At 46.1% G+C, this 16,685-nt stretch overlaps 1 protein-coding gene across 2 annotated transcripts in view; it reads right to left on the bottom strand.

The window, feature by feature from the left end:
• Nucleotides 1-16,685, bottom strand: part of IQCH (IQ motif containing H) — a 110,104-nt gene that overhangs the window by 86,764 nt on the left and 6,655 nt on the right. For both annotated transcript variants that reach the window (XM_033919667.1, XM_033919668.1), the window contains exons 3-5: nt 16,493-16,575; nt 12,656-12,779; nt 5,564-5,683 (exon numbers count right to left, since the gene is read on the bottom strand). In XM_033919667.1, coding sequence (XP_033775558.1) covers nt 5,564-5,683; nt 12,656-12,779; nt 16,493-16,575 — 327 coding nt within the window. The remainder of the gene's footprint in view (nt 1-5,563; nt 5,684-12,655; nt 12,780-16,492; nt 16,576-16,685) is intronic.

The raw sequence follows: 16,685 nt of genomic DNA, 5'->3' as shown, positions 1-16,685 counted from the left end.
GAGACCATCATGCTGTCTTCCTCAGGTCTCTCTCTTTCCTTCTGATTCTTAAATGGTCAAAATTCTAGAATATTTATTATAAGCAAATTCTAGACCAGAACCAGCAATTATGCTGCAGTGTTGTTTTGAAGAGACTTTAGTCCACATAGGGCTAGATTCACAAAGGCCACAGATCGGATCCAATCACGAATTGCCCTCATGCAAATGAGGGCAATTAGAATCAAGTCAGCAACCGCCCGCACGGATTGAATCCGATCTGTGCCCGGCAGAGCTGGAAACCTGTGGCTTAAAAGCATGAACTTGCACTGCGGGGAAGGGCATGAGAGCAGGGCAGTCAGCGAGGACCTGAGCGACTGGTCCACTGCAGTCGCTTATTTTTTAATTGGCCAGCCCAGTCGGTGTCCATCGCTGCCTGCCTGTATTTGCATGCACGGATCGGATCAGGTGCAGATACGTTCAGGAGGAAGGTTAGTGAATCGGGTCAGGACACGATCTTACCATATGGCCCATTCTCTCCTTCTCTCTGCCTTCTCCTTTTATTCAATATTGTATTTCTTACCCTTTTTGTAATGTATGTCTTGTTAGTTGAGTACTGTTTATGTGTTTGTTCCCCCTGAAAATTGTTCATCGAGCGATTAATCAAACTCTAAATAAAACTTGAAACTGAAATACCACTTCGCAGGGAAGCTTCTGGTGGCTCAGCCCACCACTTCCTTAAGGATCAGCACAGGACGAGCCGTCACTGACGCCCTCCAAACTGCTCTTTCTGTCAGCTAGCAGGTGTGAGGGAGAAGGGAGGCAGAACTTCTGCAGATAGCACATCTGTTTGCGCAAACAGCACAAGCTGAAAACTGTGGCCAGCATGAATGCCAATACAAGTCCCGCACGGGCAGAGGGCCAGCATTTCATTGGAATTCAGGGATGGGCCTCCGCTCGTGTCCAGAGACAGCTGTAAAGCAGCCGCCCGTGGCATTGCAAGCAGGTGCTGGATTTGATTTCAAGAAATCTGCTAGCTAGGTGCAACCACGGTGGCTTCCCTTGCACCCCAGCCCATCTCACATTCCAGATGACAAGAACCCCCCCAAACAAATGGTGACCTCCCTAAAGATTAATTTGTTTTACCAACAAACTGTCAGCTGAAACAGGGGAGGAATTCTCTTTACTTTCGCTCTGGTTTTATATCTGCTTTCAGAAATGTGCAATTACTGTAGCATGACATTAATTTGGTGACCTCTAATTCAGCATCCTTCTGCAAAGTACGCAGTCAGCTGGCTTTCAGACATCTCATTCTTTTACAGTTTGTGGAGCTCTGGAATGATGCGGCTTCCCTGGACCCAAGAGCTTCAATAGAACACCTGGATTGTGCCACTGAAAAGGCTGTGAGACTAGGTTACAACACATGGAATATTGAAGGAAAAAGGTATCACAATATAGAGCTGCAGAATCCTGCAAAATTTACGCCTCATGTCTTTTAAAACTGATTAACTCCCAAAATCACATGCCCCTCTTTAAGTACCTGCAGTTTTTAAAGCTGTAGCATAGGCAGCGGAACGCTTTTTTGTATTGGGGGGCCCACAAGCTCCGCCCCAGACCCCGCCCCCATAATAGTACTAATCGTAATACCATTTTTTCCATTCATTTTGCATACACTCACACAATATAATCGTATTAACAACACATAATGGTTAACCACAAAATTAAACTACACAAAGCACACCGTATGTTTCTCAACATTCCTCCCTACCAGAACACAGATAACCCATATGGAAATACGGGACTAAAAGTACTAATATACAGAAAGGAAACCCTAAGATGCAAGACTCTACATGCAGTAAAACCCCAGAGAAATAGAAACAAATGCATTTCTTCTGGAACAGTACAAATTCTCAAAACTCAATTCAATCACTAAATTGAAAATAAAATCATTTCCCCTACCTTTGTTGCCTGGTGATTTTAGTTTTCAACCCATCTTTCCCAGTCTCTGGCTGCAATTCCTTCTGTCTGTGCTCTTAACTGTGTATCCAGGGCCACTTCATCCATTTGCTAGTTTCTCTCCTTCACTTTCAGCCCTACATCCATCTTTAGCATTAACTTTTAACATTCAACTTTCTTCCATTTTTCTCAAAATCTACTTTTCCATGCCTTCCCTTCCCATCTATTAATGTGTACCATCTCCTCCCTCTTTCTTCTCCCCTACTCCCATCTATCTATAAGAAGCATTTCTTCTTATCTCTTCCCCGTGACACTCATTGCTGTGCACCATCTCCTCCCCTCTGTCTCCCCTTCCCCTCCATCCCTATGCAACTCATCCCTCTCCCATGGTCAGACTTCTCTGTCTTCCCCCTCATATGGTCTGGCATCGTTCTCCTCTCCTTCCCATAGCCTGGAATCTCTCTCCTCTCCCATAGTCTGGCGTCTCTCTCTCTCTCCTTCCCTCCCTATTCCCGAGGTCTAACATCTCCTCCTCTCCTTTCTGCGGTCTGGCATTTCTCGCTCCCCTCCTTCCCTTCCATTCTGTGGTCTGGCATCTCTCTCTCTCTCTCCTTCCCATTCCAGTGGTCTGACATCTCTCCCTTCTTTGGGTCATCTCTCCTCCCTCCCAGTGTAACATTTCTCTCTCCTTCCTCTCCACCACTATCATGTCCAACAACTCTCCCTCTTTCTTCCTTTCCCCATATACATCATCTCTCTTTCCCTTACGCCACACACCTATGTCCAAAATTCTCCATCCCTTTTCCCTCCCCCACCAGCAGCATTTCTTTCTCTCCCTTCCCACTACTCCACCTGTGCAGCATCTCTCTTTTCCTCCTTTCCTAACCCCCCCAGCCCATGCATTTGTCCTTCCCAACCCTCTCCCAGTACGTGCAGTATCTGTCTTTCCCAAACCCCTGAGCATCTGTGCTCCCTGCCTTCCCAACTCCCTCCCCCCTACACCCAGCCTCTCCCTGGCAGGCTCTGCACCCAGCCCCCTTTCATCCCTCCCCCATCAGGCACTGCACCTAGCCCCCTTCCTTCCCTCCCCCTGCCCTGTCAGACTCTGGATCCAGCCCCCCTCCCTCCCTCCCTATCAGGTCCTGCACCCAGTACCCTTCCCTTCCCCCCGTCAGGCTCTGCACCCAGCCCCCTTTCATCCCTCCCCCATCAGGCACTGCACCTAGCCCTCTTCCTTCCCTTCCCCTCCCCTGTCAGACTCTGGATCCAGCCCCCCTCCCTCCCTCCCTCCCTATCAGGTTCTGCACCCAGTCCCCTTCCCTTCCCCCCGTCAGGCTCTGCACCCAGCCCCCTTTCCTCCCACCCCCATCAAGTACTGCACCTAGCCCCCTTTCTTCCCTCCCCCTCTCCTGTCAGACTCTGGACCCAGCCCCCCTCCCTCCCTCCCTGTCAGGTTCTGCACCCAGTCCCCTTCCCTTCCCCCCATCAGGCTCTGCACCCAACCCCCTTTCATCCCTCCCCCATCAGGCACTGCACCTAGCCCCCTTTCTTCCCTCCCCCCTCTCCTATCAGACTCTGGACCCAGCCCCCCTCCCTCCCTGTCAGGTTCTACACCTAGTCCCCTTCCCTTCCCCCCATCAGGCTCTGCACCCAGCCCCCTTTCCTCCCTCCCCCATCAAGTACTGCACCTAGCCCCCTTTCTTCCCTCCCCCTCTCCTGTCAGACTCTGGACCCAGCCCCCCCTCCTTCCCTCCCTGTCAGGTTCTGCACCCAGCCTCCTTCTCTCCCTCCCGTGTCAGACTCTGCACACAGCCCCCCGACTCTGCACCCAGTTCTCAGCCCCCTTCCCTTGCTCGCTAAGCACTCTGCCCCATCCTCCTACCTCCTATGGCCTGGTAGTCCAGAGGTGCAGCGGGCAGGAGCAAGCTTTCCGGCTCCTGTCCCACTGCTAACCCAGACGGTTATGGCTGGTTTTTTCTGCCGCTGAGCAGCACTGATTGGCAGCGCGCTTTGACGCTCCTGCTTGGTGCTTAGAGGCTTCTGTGACTGGCTCCCACGAATTCTTGCAATTTGCAAGAATTTGCGGGAGCCAGTCACAGAAGCCGCTGAGTGCCGAGCAGGAGCGTCGAACATTTACTCTCCAAAAGTAAAGGCAATGTGGCTAGGAGAGATTCCATAAAGCACAAGGAAGTGACAAGCCCAGAGGATTTGGGGTCATGATGGGGCTGAGTGGTGGGCAAGATTGGAGAAAGAGCATGGGGACTGAATGAAGGATGATGAGTAGGTGAGCGTGAGGAGGTTAGAGAAAAGCAAGTCAAGGAATGAGGTGTAGCCAGAGCGCCAATTTTGGCTGGGCACAAAATTTTCTCTGCCACACCCTCCCCCCACATCAGAACATAAATACTTTAACTAATGAGGATCCTCATTTTGTCGGCCAGAACTCGCTTTTACCAATCTTGGCAAGCAGCAACAACATCCCTAAGTCACCAGTGTAGACACTCCACGCACGCTTAGTTGTTGATAGTAGAGAATGACCCAGGGACAAATTTTTCCTCATCCCTGCAAACTCTGTCCTCATGTACACAAGTCTCAAAAACTTTCAAATCATAAGTGTTTGAGGTTTGTGAAGTTAAGGCTAAGCTTTTTTTTTTTTGTAAATCTTTATTCATTTTCATATCTTACAAGTGTATAATAATCAATCAGAAAAATTTTTAAACAAATCACTTGACAATCTTACTTATAAACATTAAAGTATAAAATAATCCCTTCCCACCCACCCCATCTATTAATAATAATTCAATTAGCAATTATCATATTTCCCAATCCCACCCCACCTATATCTTATATAAAACAAGGTGTTTAAGGTGTCTGATCATTAGAATATGTAATCAATGGCCCCCAAATCTTTTTAAAATTGTGATAATTTCCTTGCTGTATAGCAAGCACCCTCTCCATTTTATAAATACAGTATGGCATACTGAATTCCACCAAAAGGTATAATTAAGTTAAGGCTAAGCTTACAGGAATGGGGCAGGGACAGCGACAAAGCTTGTGGGGATGGGATGGAGAAATTGAGTTCCTGCGGGGACGGGGACAAATTTTCCTCGTGTCATTCTCTAGTTGATAGCTGAAAGATGCTGTTGCTGGCTATAGAGCTTGGTAGAAGGGAGTTCCAGTCACCTCTGGAGGACATCCTCAGCTGCCACAACTTCTTCTTTCTCTGCCTGGGCTGGATGTGACAGAGGGGAGGGAGGCTTCCAGTTAGTGGCAGGCAGCATGTGGAAATTGCTACTACTGAGCCACTGAAGAGAGCTCAGCCCTTTCAGTCCATGCTGATGTAGGGTCAAAGTGCACCGCTACTGGGTGGGCCCAGGCCCACCCGTGGAGGACATGGAAGCTGAATGGGAAAGGAAAGCAAGTGAAAGTGGGGGAAGAAGACAGATGGCAGAAAGAGGAAATGGGAAGTGTGGTGGGGGTCAGGGAAGAGGGAGAGAATCCGAGGGAGGACCCCATCCTGCTATTTCTAAAGGCAGGTGACAACTTTAGCTAAACCGAGAGCTCCTACGAGGTCGTATGACTTAGAAAGCACCAAGAAATGGTAAAAACTGTGTAATGGGGGTGATTTACTTACAGTCACTGTCTTTCTCTGATTGATCTGTGGAAGTGTGATGCCGAAATTCTCGTTCAGCAGAGTTCTATTGATGGCATTTTCTGGATCCAAGATGATTTTAGAGCTCAGAGCCAGCCTATGCTGTAACAAACAGAGACTAGAGGATTATTTCTGCTATCTGCACAGCTTAATGCAATGAATCAACACAGTTAAAACCCTCAAGCGTCTGAAGCTCACAAATACTTTGCTAAACAGTGTAAAAATGACATCTAGTTTTGATCTTAAGGAGACAGAATTAGTCAGGCACAAATCATGTGAAGACCTTCCCACATGCAATAGTGTCTCCAGCTGGAAATCCATTCTCAGGGAGGCCTCTGCCACCTGCTGTAAGGTGGTTTAACTACAACATTCTTGCTGCTATACAGCTCTTTAAATCTGCCTGGCTATGGACCTTCTGTCATTTGACTTCAAACCACTGCCTGGACCAGTCAAACAGCTGAGAATGATAGCCAGGGGGGTGTTTTGAATTGTCTTCATTTATAAGATCCAGAACCAGGAAATATCTCTCGCGCTGGCTTTTAGCTGAAGCCCAATCGCATTTTGAAGAAGATCTTGCTCTTTCCATCGTGTTAACACATAGCAGAAGCTCTTTCTACAACAGCAGAGGAGCTCTGTCCTTGATTAAATTCTGGTCCAGGCAGGTTCTCTCAACTGAGGCAGGTTTCAAGAAAAAGATGGTAGCAGTAGTGGCTGTGGTTTGACTTTACTGGTCAGAGGAAAACAAGCCTTATTATAACCAATTAGCTAGAATATGTTTTGCCATTCAAATACCAAGTCTCTGTTGGAATCAAAGGAGAAGAAATGCTACATAGACTTTTGGAAGAAACTGGTTTTCAGGTGGTTTCGCCTGCATGCATTTTAGAGGCAGATTATCTCGGTCTTTAGTGAGCTTTTTAGCAGTCTCCGACACTGCCATGCAAATGGGCTCTTGAATATTGAAACGAGCACTTTAGTGGATTCTTAAACATCTCCAAGTGTGGCGTTGGCTTTTGGCAACAAAAATCAGTGACTGGTCCAGGGGTGCCGGTACAGTGACATCTTGTGGCAAAAAAAATGACGTGAAGAATCAAACTGTCATCTATTTTATTTTTAGTGGGAGTATTATAGCCCTCTTTGGCAGCAGGAGAGATGCCCATTCACTACCATCATTTGCTATGCTACTATGATGACACTTACTGCCTCCTTTACAAAGCTGTGCTAGTGGCTGCCGCACGGCAACAGCCCCGAAGCCCTTTAAATCTCTATGGGCTTCGGTTTGTAAAAGGAGCCCCAAGATCCAAAGCTGCATCACGTAACTAGAGTTCGGGTTCCCACATACATCACTTTGCACTTGCTCACAAGGTCCTCTTGCGATTTAACAGCTTTGTGTCATCAGCAAATTTAATGATCTCACTAGTTATTCCCATTGATAAATATGTTCAGCAGTGGTCCAGCCACAGACCCCTGGGGAACCCTTCTTCAATGAGAATATTCACCATTTAAACCCACTCTCTGTTTCCTGTCTTTCAACCAGTTCTAAATCCATAAAAGGACATTACCTCCTATCCTATGACTTTCTAATTTCCTCAGAAGTCTTTCATGAGGTACTTTGTCAAATGCCTTTTGAAAATCCAAATCCATTTATTCTGATCCAACTTAGTCTGGCTTCTTGGTTTGTAATCCGTCCTTGAACCATATAGATAACGCCAGTACACACAAAAAGGAAGCTGATTACTGGCGCCACCATGGAAGTGTTGGGTCAGGCCTGGTCTTTTGCTGGCCTAGCTTAAATAGATAGGAGTGCTAGCACCTTCCATGGACTACCCTTAAGCTTCCTTGCCTTATAGGTGGCATTTCTAAGAATATAAGCACTGCAAATGTTTTCAAATATTGGGGCCCCTTGTAGATAGTTTCTGTATATAAAGGGTCTGCTGTGATGTCCCACTTGACTGATGGTTCTTTGTATTAACCAGAATAGCTACAGCAAACAGATGGACATCGCTGATGCCTTCTGGTTTTAAATGCATTTCATAATCTTCCCAGGAAATCGAAAAGCAGAAGCATTAAAATGAGAAGTCGGAGGAGTAAGCAGTGTTGTGATACTCCTAGTTTCTAGAAAGCACTTTCAGTTTAATGGGGTACACTGGGGCTTACCTAGTTTGAAAGATAGTATGTGGGAAATTATAGATGGTAATTTCCCAGCTGGGACTCCCAAGTACTCGAGAATAAGAGGCTTTCTGCTGGTGTGCCCGGCTTGTGGAACAGCTGGCTAGGAGGAGGGAATGAGTGCCCTCTCTGCTGTCTGTGGATATGTAATTTTAAGCAGATGGCATTGCTACCAGAGGCGGAAGGGCCAATAGGAGCGCTTTACCTTCCAGGGAAAGCCTGGGATCACTAAAGCGGTTCAAAATGGGTTTTAAAAGGGGAAACAAATATTTAGCCATGGGAAAACATGGTCTGATTACTGATCCCATATGCAGGTAAAGCAGCCACATTTTCACCTGTGGAGCTGTGTTGGGGGTGGGAAATTCTACACTGAGCCCATACAGTCAAATTTCTGCACATAATTTCCAGCATCTTGTTTGTACCTGAGTCAATGTAGGTATTTTGTACCCCTTACTGCTGTTTATATTTTCTGGATGTACATTCCAGGTTTTGAATGCAGCCACTAAGCAAGCAAAGCTGCGAGTCCACCTTTGCATCCTAATACCTGTACTGCAAGCAATGTCAATGATTGCTCAGAGAAGGAAGAATCAAAAAACCTGGACTGGCTCACAGCTTTCATCTTGACTTGAAATTAGCTCGCAGTTAAGAACAATGGTCCATCTAGCCCAGTAGCCCATCCTCGTGGTCACCAGTACCTGGCAAAAACTCCCATAAGAGCAGCATTCCATGCCACCAATCTAGGGCAAGCAGTGGCTTCCCCCATGGACAATCGAGTAACTCAGTTGGGAATAAGGAGGAAGGACATGGTGAATCAGGAGAGAACTGGAACTTCTTCCCAACTGAGTTACTTGATTGTCCCCTGAGGAAGGCATTCCATACTGCCGAAACTTGGAACCTAGTTGGAACTTCTTTTGAAGGATCTGATTCCAAGTCAAGCTATTTTATTGGGACTTTATGAAAATAAATGTAACTGTTGCTTGCCTTTGAACATATGAAACTTAAGACCAGCCTTACTGAGTCAGACCAACGGTCCATCTAGCCTAGTAGGAAGAGTAGCAACATTCCATGCTACCGATCCAGGTCTTTCGCAATAACAGACTATGGACTTTTCCTCCAGGAACTTGTCCAAACCTTCTTAAAACCAGCTACGCTATCCACTCTTACCACATCCTCTGGCAATACATTAACTATTCTCTGAGTGAAAAAATATTTCCTCCTATTGGTTTTAAAGGTATTTCCCTCTAACTTCATCAAGTGTCCCCTAGTCTTTGTCATTTTTGACAGAGTAAAAAAAATCGATCCTTTTCACTATCCGCTCTTTGTATTTTATGAGGAGTCCGAGCCTTCTGGTCGCTCCCTTAAAAATTTATCACGTAAATGTTTAGCAATTTTCATACTTTTAAAAAACCCTTAGTATATAGTTACAATGTGCAGAGAGTTTGAACTGAGACATCTTAGCCTGATTCTTTTTCTCTTGGGTGAATTATTTGATTTCTCTGTGCTTGAAGTCTGGATCTGTCCTGATTCTCTGGGTGACCTTGAGTAATCTACTTATATACGAGATGTAAACTGAAATAACTTTTCCCCATGCGTAGAGGCCCTCCAGATGCGGCCACAAGCATCACTATCAGGAAAGGAATGGACAACACAGATGAAAATGTTATAATGCCCTTGTATGACTATGGTATGACTGCATCTCGAATACTGTGTGCAATTCTAGTCAACATATCTCAAAAAAGATGTAGCAGAATTAGAAAAGGTTCAGAGAAGGGTGATGAGAAAAAGCTAAGATGGCTACAGCTCAGGGGCGAGTGGAGTGGAAAGGGTAGATGTGAATCGCTTATTTACTCTTTCCAAAAATACTAGGACTAAGGGCCTTCCAAAACCCAAACAAACTGCCAACAAAGATCTTCCTACTTGGGGCCACGACATTCATTCCTACCAGAACATCTGGTCTTGGTCACATGTTCAGAACACAGATAAACCCTATGCAAATAAAGGACCAGAAACTAAACCCCTAAGCCGCCAGGCTCTGCCCCAGAGAAATAGAAAGAAGAGTGCAAAATATAGCCCACAGATGTAAATTCTAAAAACTGACACATTTCAATCACTAAATTGAAAATAAAATCTGTCTGGTGATGTTTTCCTTCTGTCTGTGCATCTTAACTGTTTCCATGGTCTTCTGATCCAATTGTTCTTTTTCTCTCCTTCATTTTCTGCCCTATATCCATTTTTGGCATTAACTTTTAACATTCAACTTTCTTCCATTTTTCTGCTTCCTCCTCAAATCTATCTATTTTTCCATGTCTTCCCTTCTCATCTATCCATATGTACCATCTTCTCCCTCTTTCTTCTCCCCTATTCCCTTCCCCACTCCTCCCATCCTTATGCACCATCTCCTCCCTCGTTCTCCCTTTCTCCTTCCCCACCCCTCACATCCCTGTGCATCATATCCTCCCTCTCTCTCCCCTTCCCCTCCATCCCTGTGTACCATCTCCACCCTCTCTTTCAGTCTGACATCTTTCTTCCCCCTTTCCCCCTCTTATGATCTGGGATCTTTATCCTCTCCTTCCCATAGTCTGGCATCTCTTTCCCCTCCTTCTTTTCCTTTCTCCCCCCCCCTTTGTGGTTTGGCATCTCTCTGTCTTTCCCTTCTTCCCCTCCCTTTTCCTTCCTTTCCCTGGTCTGACATTTCTTTTTTTTTAACTGTAATATTTTAATGAATTTTTTAACTGTAATTTTTTAACAGTAATATTTTAAGCAAATATTACAAAACAACCATAGAGTAATAAAATGAAAATCCCCCCCCCCCACCTCCAACATACCCCAAAATGAAAAGAAAACCTGTGGATTTTAATCCCACAAAATAATCACATATGAAGAAATGCAATAATCACTAGAGGGCCAAGGGATATACCAACATAACATAAGAACATAAGAACATAAGCGTTGCCTCTGCCGGGTCAGACCAGGGATCCATCGTGCCCGGCAGTCCGCTCCCGTGGCGGCCCCCCAGGTCCATGACCTGAAAGTGTTCCCTACCTAACCTAAAATATCCATACCCTATTCACTCAATGTCCTGTAAGGTAAACCTCTATCTGTACCCTGTTATCCCCTTTGCTTCCAGGAAATCATCCAGTCCCTTTTTGAACCCCAGAATTGTACTCTGTCCTATCACCTCTCCGGGAAGCGCGTTCCAGGTGTCCACCACCCTCTGAGTGAAGAAGAACCTCCTTGCATTCGTTATGAATCTGTCTCCTCTCAGTTTTTCTGAATGACCTCTTGTTTTAGTTGTCCCTGCTAGTCTAAAGAATCTGTCCCTCTCCACCTTCTCTATGCCTTTCATGATTTTATAAGTCTCTATCATGTCCCCTCTCAGTCTCCGCTTCTCCAGGGTAAAGAGCCCCAGCCTGTCCAACCGTTCGGCATATGAAAGGTTCTCCATACCCTTTATCATCCTCGTTGCCCTCCTCTGGACCTTCTCGAGTATTGCCATGTCCTTCTTGAGGTATGGCGACCAGTATTGGACGCAGTATTCCAGATGTGGGCGCACCATTGCTCGATACAGTGGCAGGATAACTTCTTTTGTTCTGGTAGTGATACCTTTTTTGATAATGCCCAACATTCTGTTCGCTTTTTTTGAGGCCGCTGCACATTGTGCCGCCTGCTTCATTGTGTTATCCACCAATACCCCCAGATCATATTTCTCTCTTCTTCCTCCCACCCCTTCCTCATCCAGTGATCTGACATCTCTCCTTCCGTGGTCTGGTATGTCTATCTGCCCTTTCCCTTTCTTCCCCTGGAGGTCTAGGGCAGCTTTCCTTCCCTTTCCTCCCCCATTCCTGTGGCCCAGCATCTTTCTTCCTCCCCCACCCCCAATCCTGTGCTTGGCTCACCTGGTGCTGCTGTAACCCTTCAGCCATCATCAGCATCAGTGAACTAAACACACTGCCTTCAGTGACCCGGAAACTTTTTCTCTGTAGAGAGAAAGCTTCTGGGTCATCAAAGGCAACGTGTTTAGTGCACTGACGCTGACGACAGCAGAAGAGTTACAAAAGTGGCAGGTGAGCAAGCACAGGATCCTGGGGGAGGGAGGGAGGAGGACTTCAGATAGGTGCATGGGGGGGCTGGAGAGGGGGAGGACTCTGAATAGTTGTAGGGGGGGCTGGAGAGGCAACAGGACTCTGGATAGGTGCACAGGGGAGGGGGGGAAGAGGCAACAGGAGTACGGATAGGTACGTGTGGGGGGAAGGAGGACTCCGGATAGGTGCATGTGGGAAGGAGAAGGAGTCTGGTTAGGTTGAACTGCTGTAGGGTTACTAGATGCACGGTTTCCCTGGACAAAAGTTGTTAAATGAAAATCCTCCCGAACTTCTGACAAAGTCCTCAAAAAGCAGACATGTCTGGGGAAATCCGGGCATCTGGTAACCCTACCAAATACCACAATTTTGCAAAATTACTTATCTGTGACAAAACATTTCAAACAAATGGTCCCACTGACAATGGCCAGCATTTATCAAGAAAAAGAACCATTTAAGGAGCAGAAACTTCAAAGGCGCCTCCCCTTGGCTATCAAAGATCTTTGAAGTTAAATGACCCATTATAACACTGTGATGTTGTTATAATGTCCACCCTGGAAATTGTTATAAAATACCCAACTGGCACCACATGCACTAAGGTAGAAATTAGACTGAAATCATCTGCTGGTCTAGAGAGTGCAGCTGTCTGGAGGGTAACTGGAGTTGGCTTCCAACGAAAACTGGCATGTAATTCGGATGACTCGCTAGAGAGAAGGGCAAAAGTAATATTGAAGCCACAAAGAAATCCAAAGCACAAGCTGTCCAAGAATCAGGCAGTCTTAGACCCTTTGGAAAACTTCCTGCAAAAAATAACAGTCACATTACTGACCTGTTCACCGGGAGAAAGGTGGGTGGCTTTGATCCAGGTCTGAGCAGCTTGTGTTTTACTGTCGGGCATCTGCGGGAAAAGGCATGTCTTTGGGGCCGTCTCAGCAGCAGGCATAGGAAATCCCCTAAGACAGAGAGACAATGCAGAGATAATCAACACCACTATTCAAAGGGGGATCTAGTTGAAGATGATGTTAGTAGATAACCCTAGAGCTGCTCTTGAAGCTCTGACGCTGGCAGAAACTGACAGGGCTATTGAAAAAGAAGTGTGCTTGTTTCCTGGCCTCTTTAGGACTTTCAGTGGAGTGTGGCCAAGACTAAGAACTTGTACAATTGGGGAGGGGACTGTTAAGACTATGCCACCCAACCAACTCCACTAAGGATATGATAACATTAGGACCCGGACCAAGCCCAGATCATACTGCTCTTACAGTGGCATTTCCTGCCGGCCTAAGAGCTGCATCCTGTCCTAGTAATAGCTGGGATAACTAGTTAGCTGGTCAGTATTGCCTACTGCCGTCCAGGGCTTATGCGGCTATCTCTTATTCAGTGGGCTATTTAGTACTTAAGCAAAACCAGATAAAAGGAGGACTGAGTTTCATGTTGTCCCATGCCAAATGCGGTCACTTCACTGCATAAGTGCTGACTGTCTCTGAACCACCCTCAAAATAGCTGGTTTTCACTTTGGTGGTTACTGCCAATATCCAGCGGTACTAACCTTTCAATATTGACCTTCTTAGGGCTACTGTATAAGGTATAAGTCTGAATGTCCCTACCTAAGAGAGCTTACAGCCAATGAGGTTATGGCAGACAATGATTTGCCCAAAGTCACAAGAAGTGTTAGTGGAAGAATTGGAATTTGAACTCCGACTTCTCTGATTCTCAGTCCACTGCTCAGGAAACCATCCCCACAGCAGGCATTATGCTGATGCCACATTGAAAATTGTAGCCAGATATTCAGCGCTGGGCTGTACCCGGATACCAGCTGCTATTCAGAGCTGATACCCAGGTAACAATTCCAGCAGGTAAAGACAGTAAAAGCACAGATGCTGAGTGAGCAAACACTCCTCCTTGGATATATGCCACTGATTTTGCATACGCCGGTGGTTGTGTGTTATTACAGACAAAAACGTACTGAGCTGGGCAACTTATTCGCTGGTGCCCTGCCTGCGCTGCTCCCACCAATGAGAGGAGACGGTGGGCTGGGAACAACTTCTATACTGCTTTCATAGCCCTTAATATGGTGATTGCAGATGTTTAAGGCGAAGGGGTGTACCAGAGTATGAGTATCCTGATAAGAGCCAGTTAAGGAGAAGTAAGGCAAGGAGCTGTATATGAGAATCAGAAGGAAAGAAGAAAGGCCAAAAGCTCTTGAGAAAGCCATCAATATTCGCAGCTCAGTCATCCTCTTGGAAGTTCTCAGCAGGAATCTGCAGTCTTGGAGCAGCTCCAGCCATGCACTGGGAGGACAAACACCATCTATATTCAAAGTGTAACTGTGGCTTCTCATCTCTCTTCACTCCTTCAGCTGCTCAGATGTTGGCACAGCGGGGTAAAAAGAAATGTTGCTTTCTTTTTTGTTCCCTTACTGCTGGGGCAGATGTTTCTGAGCTCATAACGTCAATGAACAAACAATACAGTTTAATAGGACTGTGTGTTGATACCATGACAAAGTCTGGGCTGCTGCTCCTAGAAATGCAAATGGTTTTAACTGACTAGAAACATAACAAAGGAAAAAGGAGACAAAGTGAATTTCATCTCTGCTAGTGGTGAGATCCCAAGGACAACATGCAGGGTTTAGTGCCAGGACCGCGGCCAGTCTCGGCAAGTGGGCTGGGGGTGAGAGCAATTGGTAGTGGAAGAAATTTGGGACTTAGCTCACACCTTTTTCAGTTGTAGCTCAAGCCGGCCAATCTCCAGAAAAGGCTCCTGCTTGGTTCAGTTGCTCTACCTGTCCCCGCAGAGGGTCACTGAACAGAGGCGCAGACCACCAGGACAGTCTTGGAGAGGAATGGAAGCAGACTGGCACGTTATCCTGGCACCGCTGAGATTCAGTACCAGCATCTGGAAAATCCCTCTTGTTGGTTATCCACAGAATAACCCCAGCAGCTGCCCAAGACCCGGATAAGGCCCAGCACTGAACATCCAGGTCTATTCAGCCTGTGGCAGTCGGCAATTAGAAAAACACAGACTGCTGCAAGCTGAATATCTACCCTGAGCTATTTTTCTATTCCTGGAGGATTCACCATCTAAGGCCCCTTTTACAAAGCCCCAGTAACGATTCCTGGCACAGCCCATAGAAACTGAATGGATTTCATCTCATTTGCCGTGCTACTGCAGCTTTGTAAAAGAGGCAATAGAGGGTTAAGGAACTTCCCAAGATTACAAGGAACAGCGGTGGGATTTGAATTCGGCTCCCCTGTAGGGCAAATGCTTGAGTACCTGATTGTAAAAATCGCTTAGATAATCTTGATAGGCGGTATATAAAAACCTAATAAACTTGAAACTTGATCTGATTCAAGTGATGCCTACAGGAGGCTCAGATGAACATTCACACTTCAGCTTTCTCTTTGCATCTTACTACTTCTTGAGATTCTGCCAGATACCTGTGACATGAAATGGCCACTGTTGGAAGCAGGATACCGGAATAGAAGGACCACTAGGGTTAATTCATATCACATGATGAAGATCCACTTTCAGCTGTCCACGCTATATTCATGTTTTATGTGTATCATCTAGGGCTGTATTTCAATTAAAAATGTCAGTCTGGCAATTATTCATAAGGCATAACCAGCAATCCATGGGAGGAGGGAGGCACAGGAGGGGATTGGGGAGCCATGCATTTCCTCTCCCCTTTTCCCCGCCAATCACAGAAATCCATTGCCAAAGTTACCTCAAGACCAAAAAAGTCAGTGGGGTGCCTCTAGCCCCACTAATGCCAACACTCCCTGAGCATGCTTTGCTGTTGATTTCTCTGCTCCTGAGGCAGAATGAGGAGAAAGAGGTGAGTCAGGCAGCAGATTTCCTTGGCTGAGGGGACTTCAACTAACCCACTAGCCCCTGAATAGGTACTGCAGTGGGCACAGGTCTCCAGGGGGCTCCCCAATATCTTCCTTTCTCCCGCCTCCAGGTCCAACTCTCTCTCCCCAGCCCCTCACCCCAGGTCCTATTCTCTCTTTCTGTATCCCTCCCCCCAAATCCAATTCTCTTTCTTTCTTTCCACCTGTAGCCCAATTCTCTCTCCCTCCTCCGCCCCCCAGTTCCAACTCTCTTAAATTCCCTCCTTCTTTTTCTCCTGGCATGGTCCAGCATCTCTCCTTCCCCCCACTGCAGCTCAGTGCCACCTCCCGCATTCAGCTTACCATTATGTAATGTAATGTAATTTATTTCTTATATACCGCTATATCCTTTAGGTTCTAAGCGGTTTGAAGAAAATATACATTAAGATTATAAATGAGAAGTAAGAAGGTACTTAAAAAATTCCCTTGCTGTCCCGAAGGCTCACAATCTAACTAAAGTACCTGGAAATTAATAAAGAAGAGAAAATAAAGATGGTTGAAAAAAGAAAAATTCTATGTGAACTTATAGGATGGAAATTAAACTGACAGTGAAGAACTGTATGAAAATTACATATGGAATGCAGTTAGAGAGGGTAGGTTATATTGAAGCTGGTCCTGGGAGTTTATCAGAGGAAGACGCAGAGGTGCCAGATATAGAATTACCCCCAAAACCTATACATGGAATCACTTGAAATGTTACCATTTCATGCAATAGGACCTACTCACTAATCATCTGTGTTAACAGCATAACTAGCCCAAAGACTTTGCATTTTCCTTACCAAAAGCCATGCTGTCCCTTGGTTTTCAGCGGAATAGTAAGTACCTGTGTGTTTAGGAAATACAGGTATTCTTCTGCGTGCTTCTGTTGGAGAAAATGGAAAGCATCATTGAACTCTACTGCAAACGTTCACATCAGAAGATCTCAAGTTCAGACTTCCCTTTGGTGCTTTCCGCTACTCTTTATTGGCACAG

The sequence above is a fragment of the Geotrypetes seraphini genome, chromosome 14, assembly GCF_902459505.1.
Source record: "Geotrypetes seraphini chromosome 14, aGeoSer1.1, whole genome shotgun sequence".
NCBI classification, from domain to species: Eukaryota; Metazoa; Chordata; class Amphibia; order Gymnophiona; family Dermophiidae; genus Geotrypetes; species Geotrypetes seraphini.
This window is presented reverse-complemented; position numbering and strand designations above follow the sequence as displayed.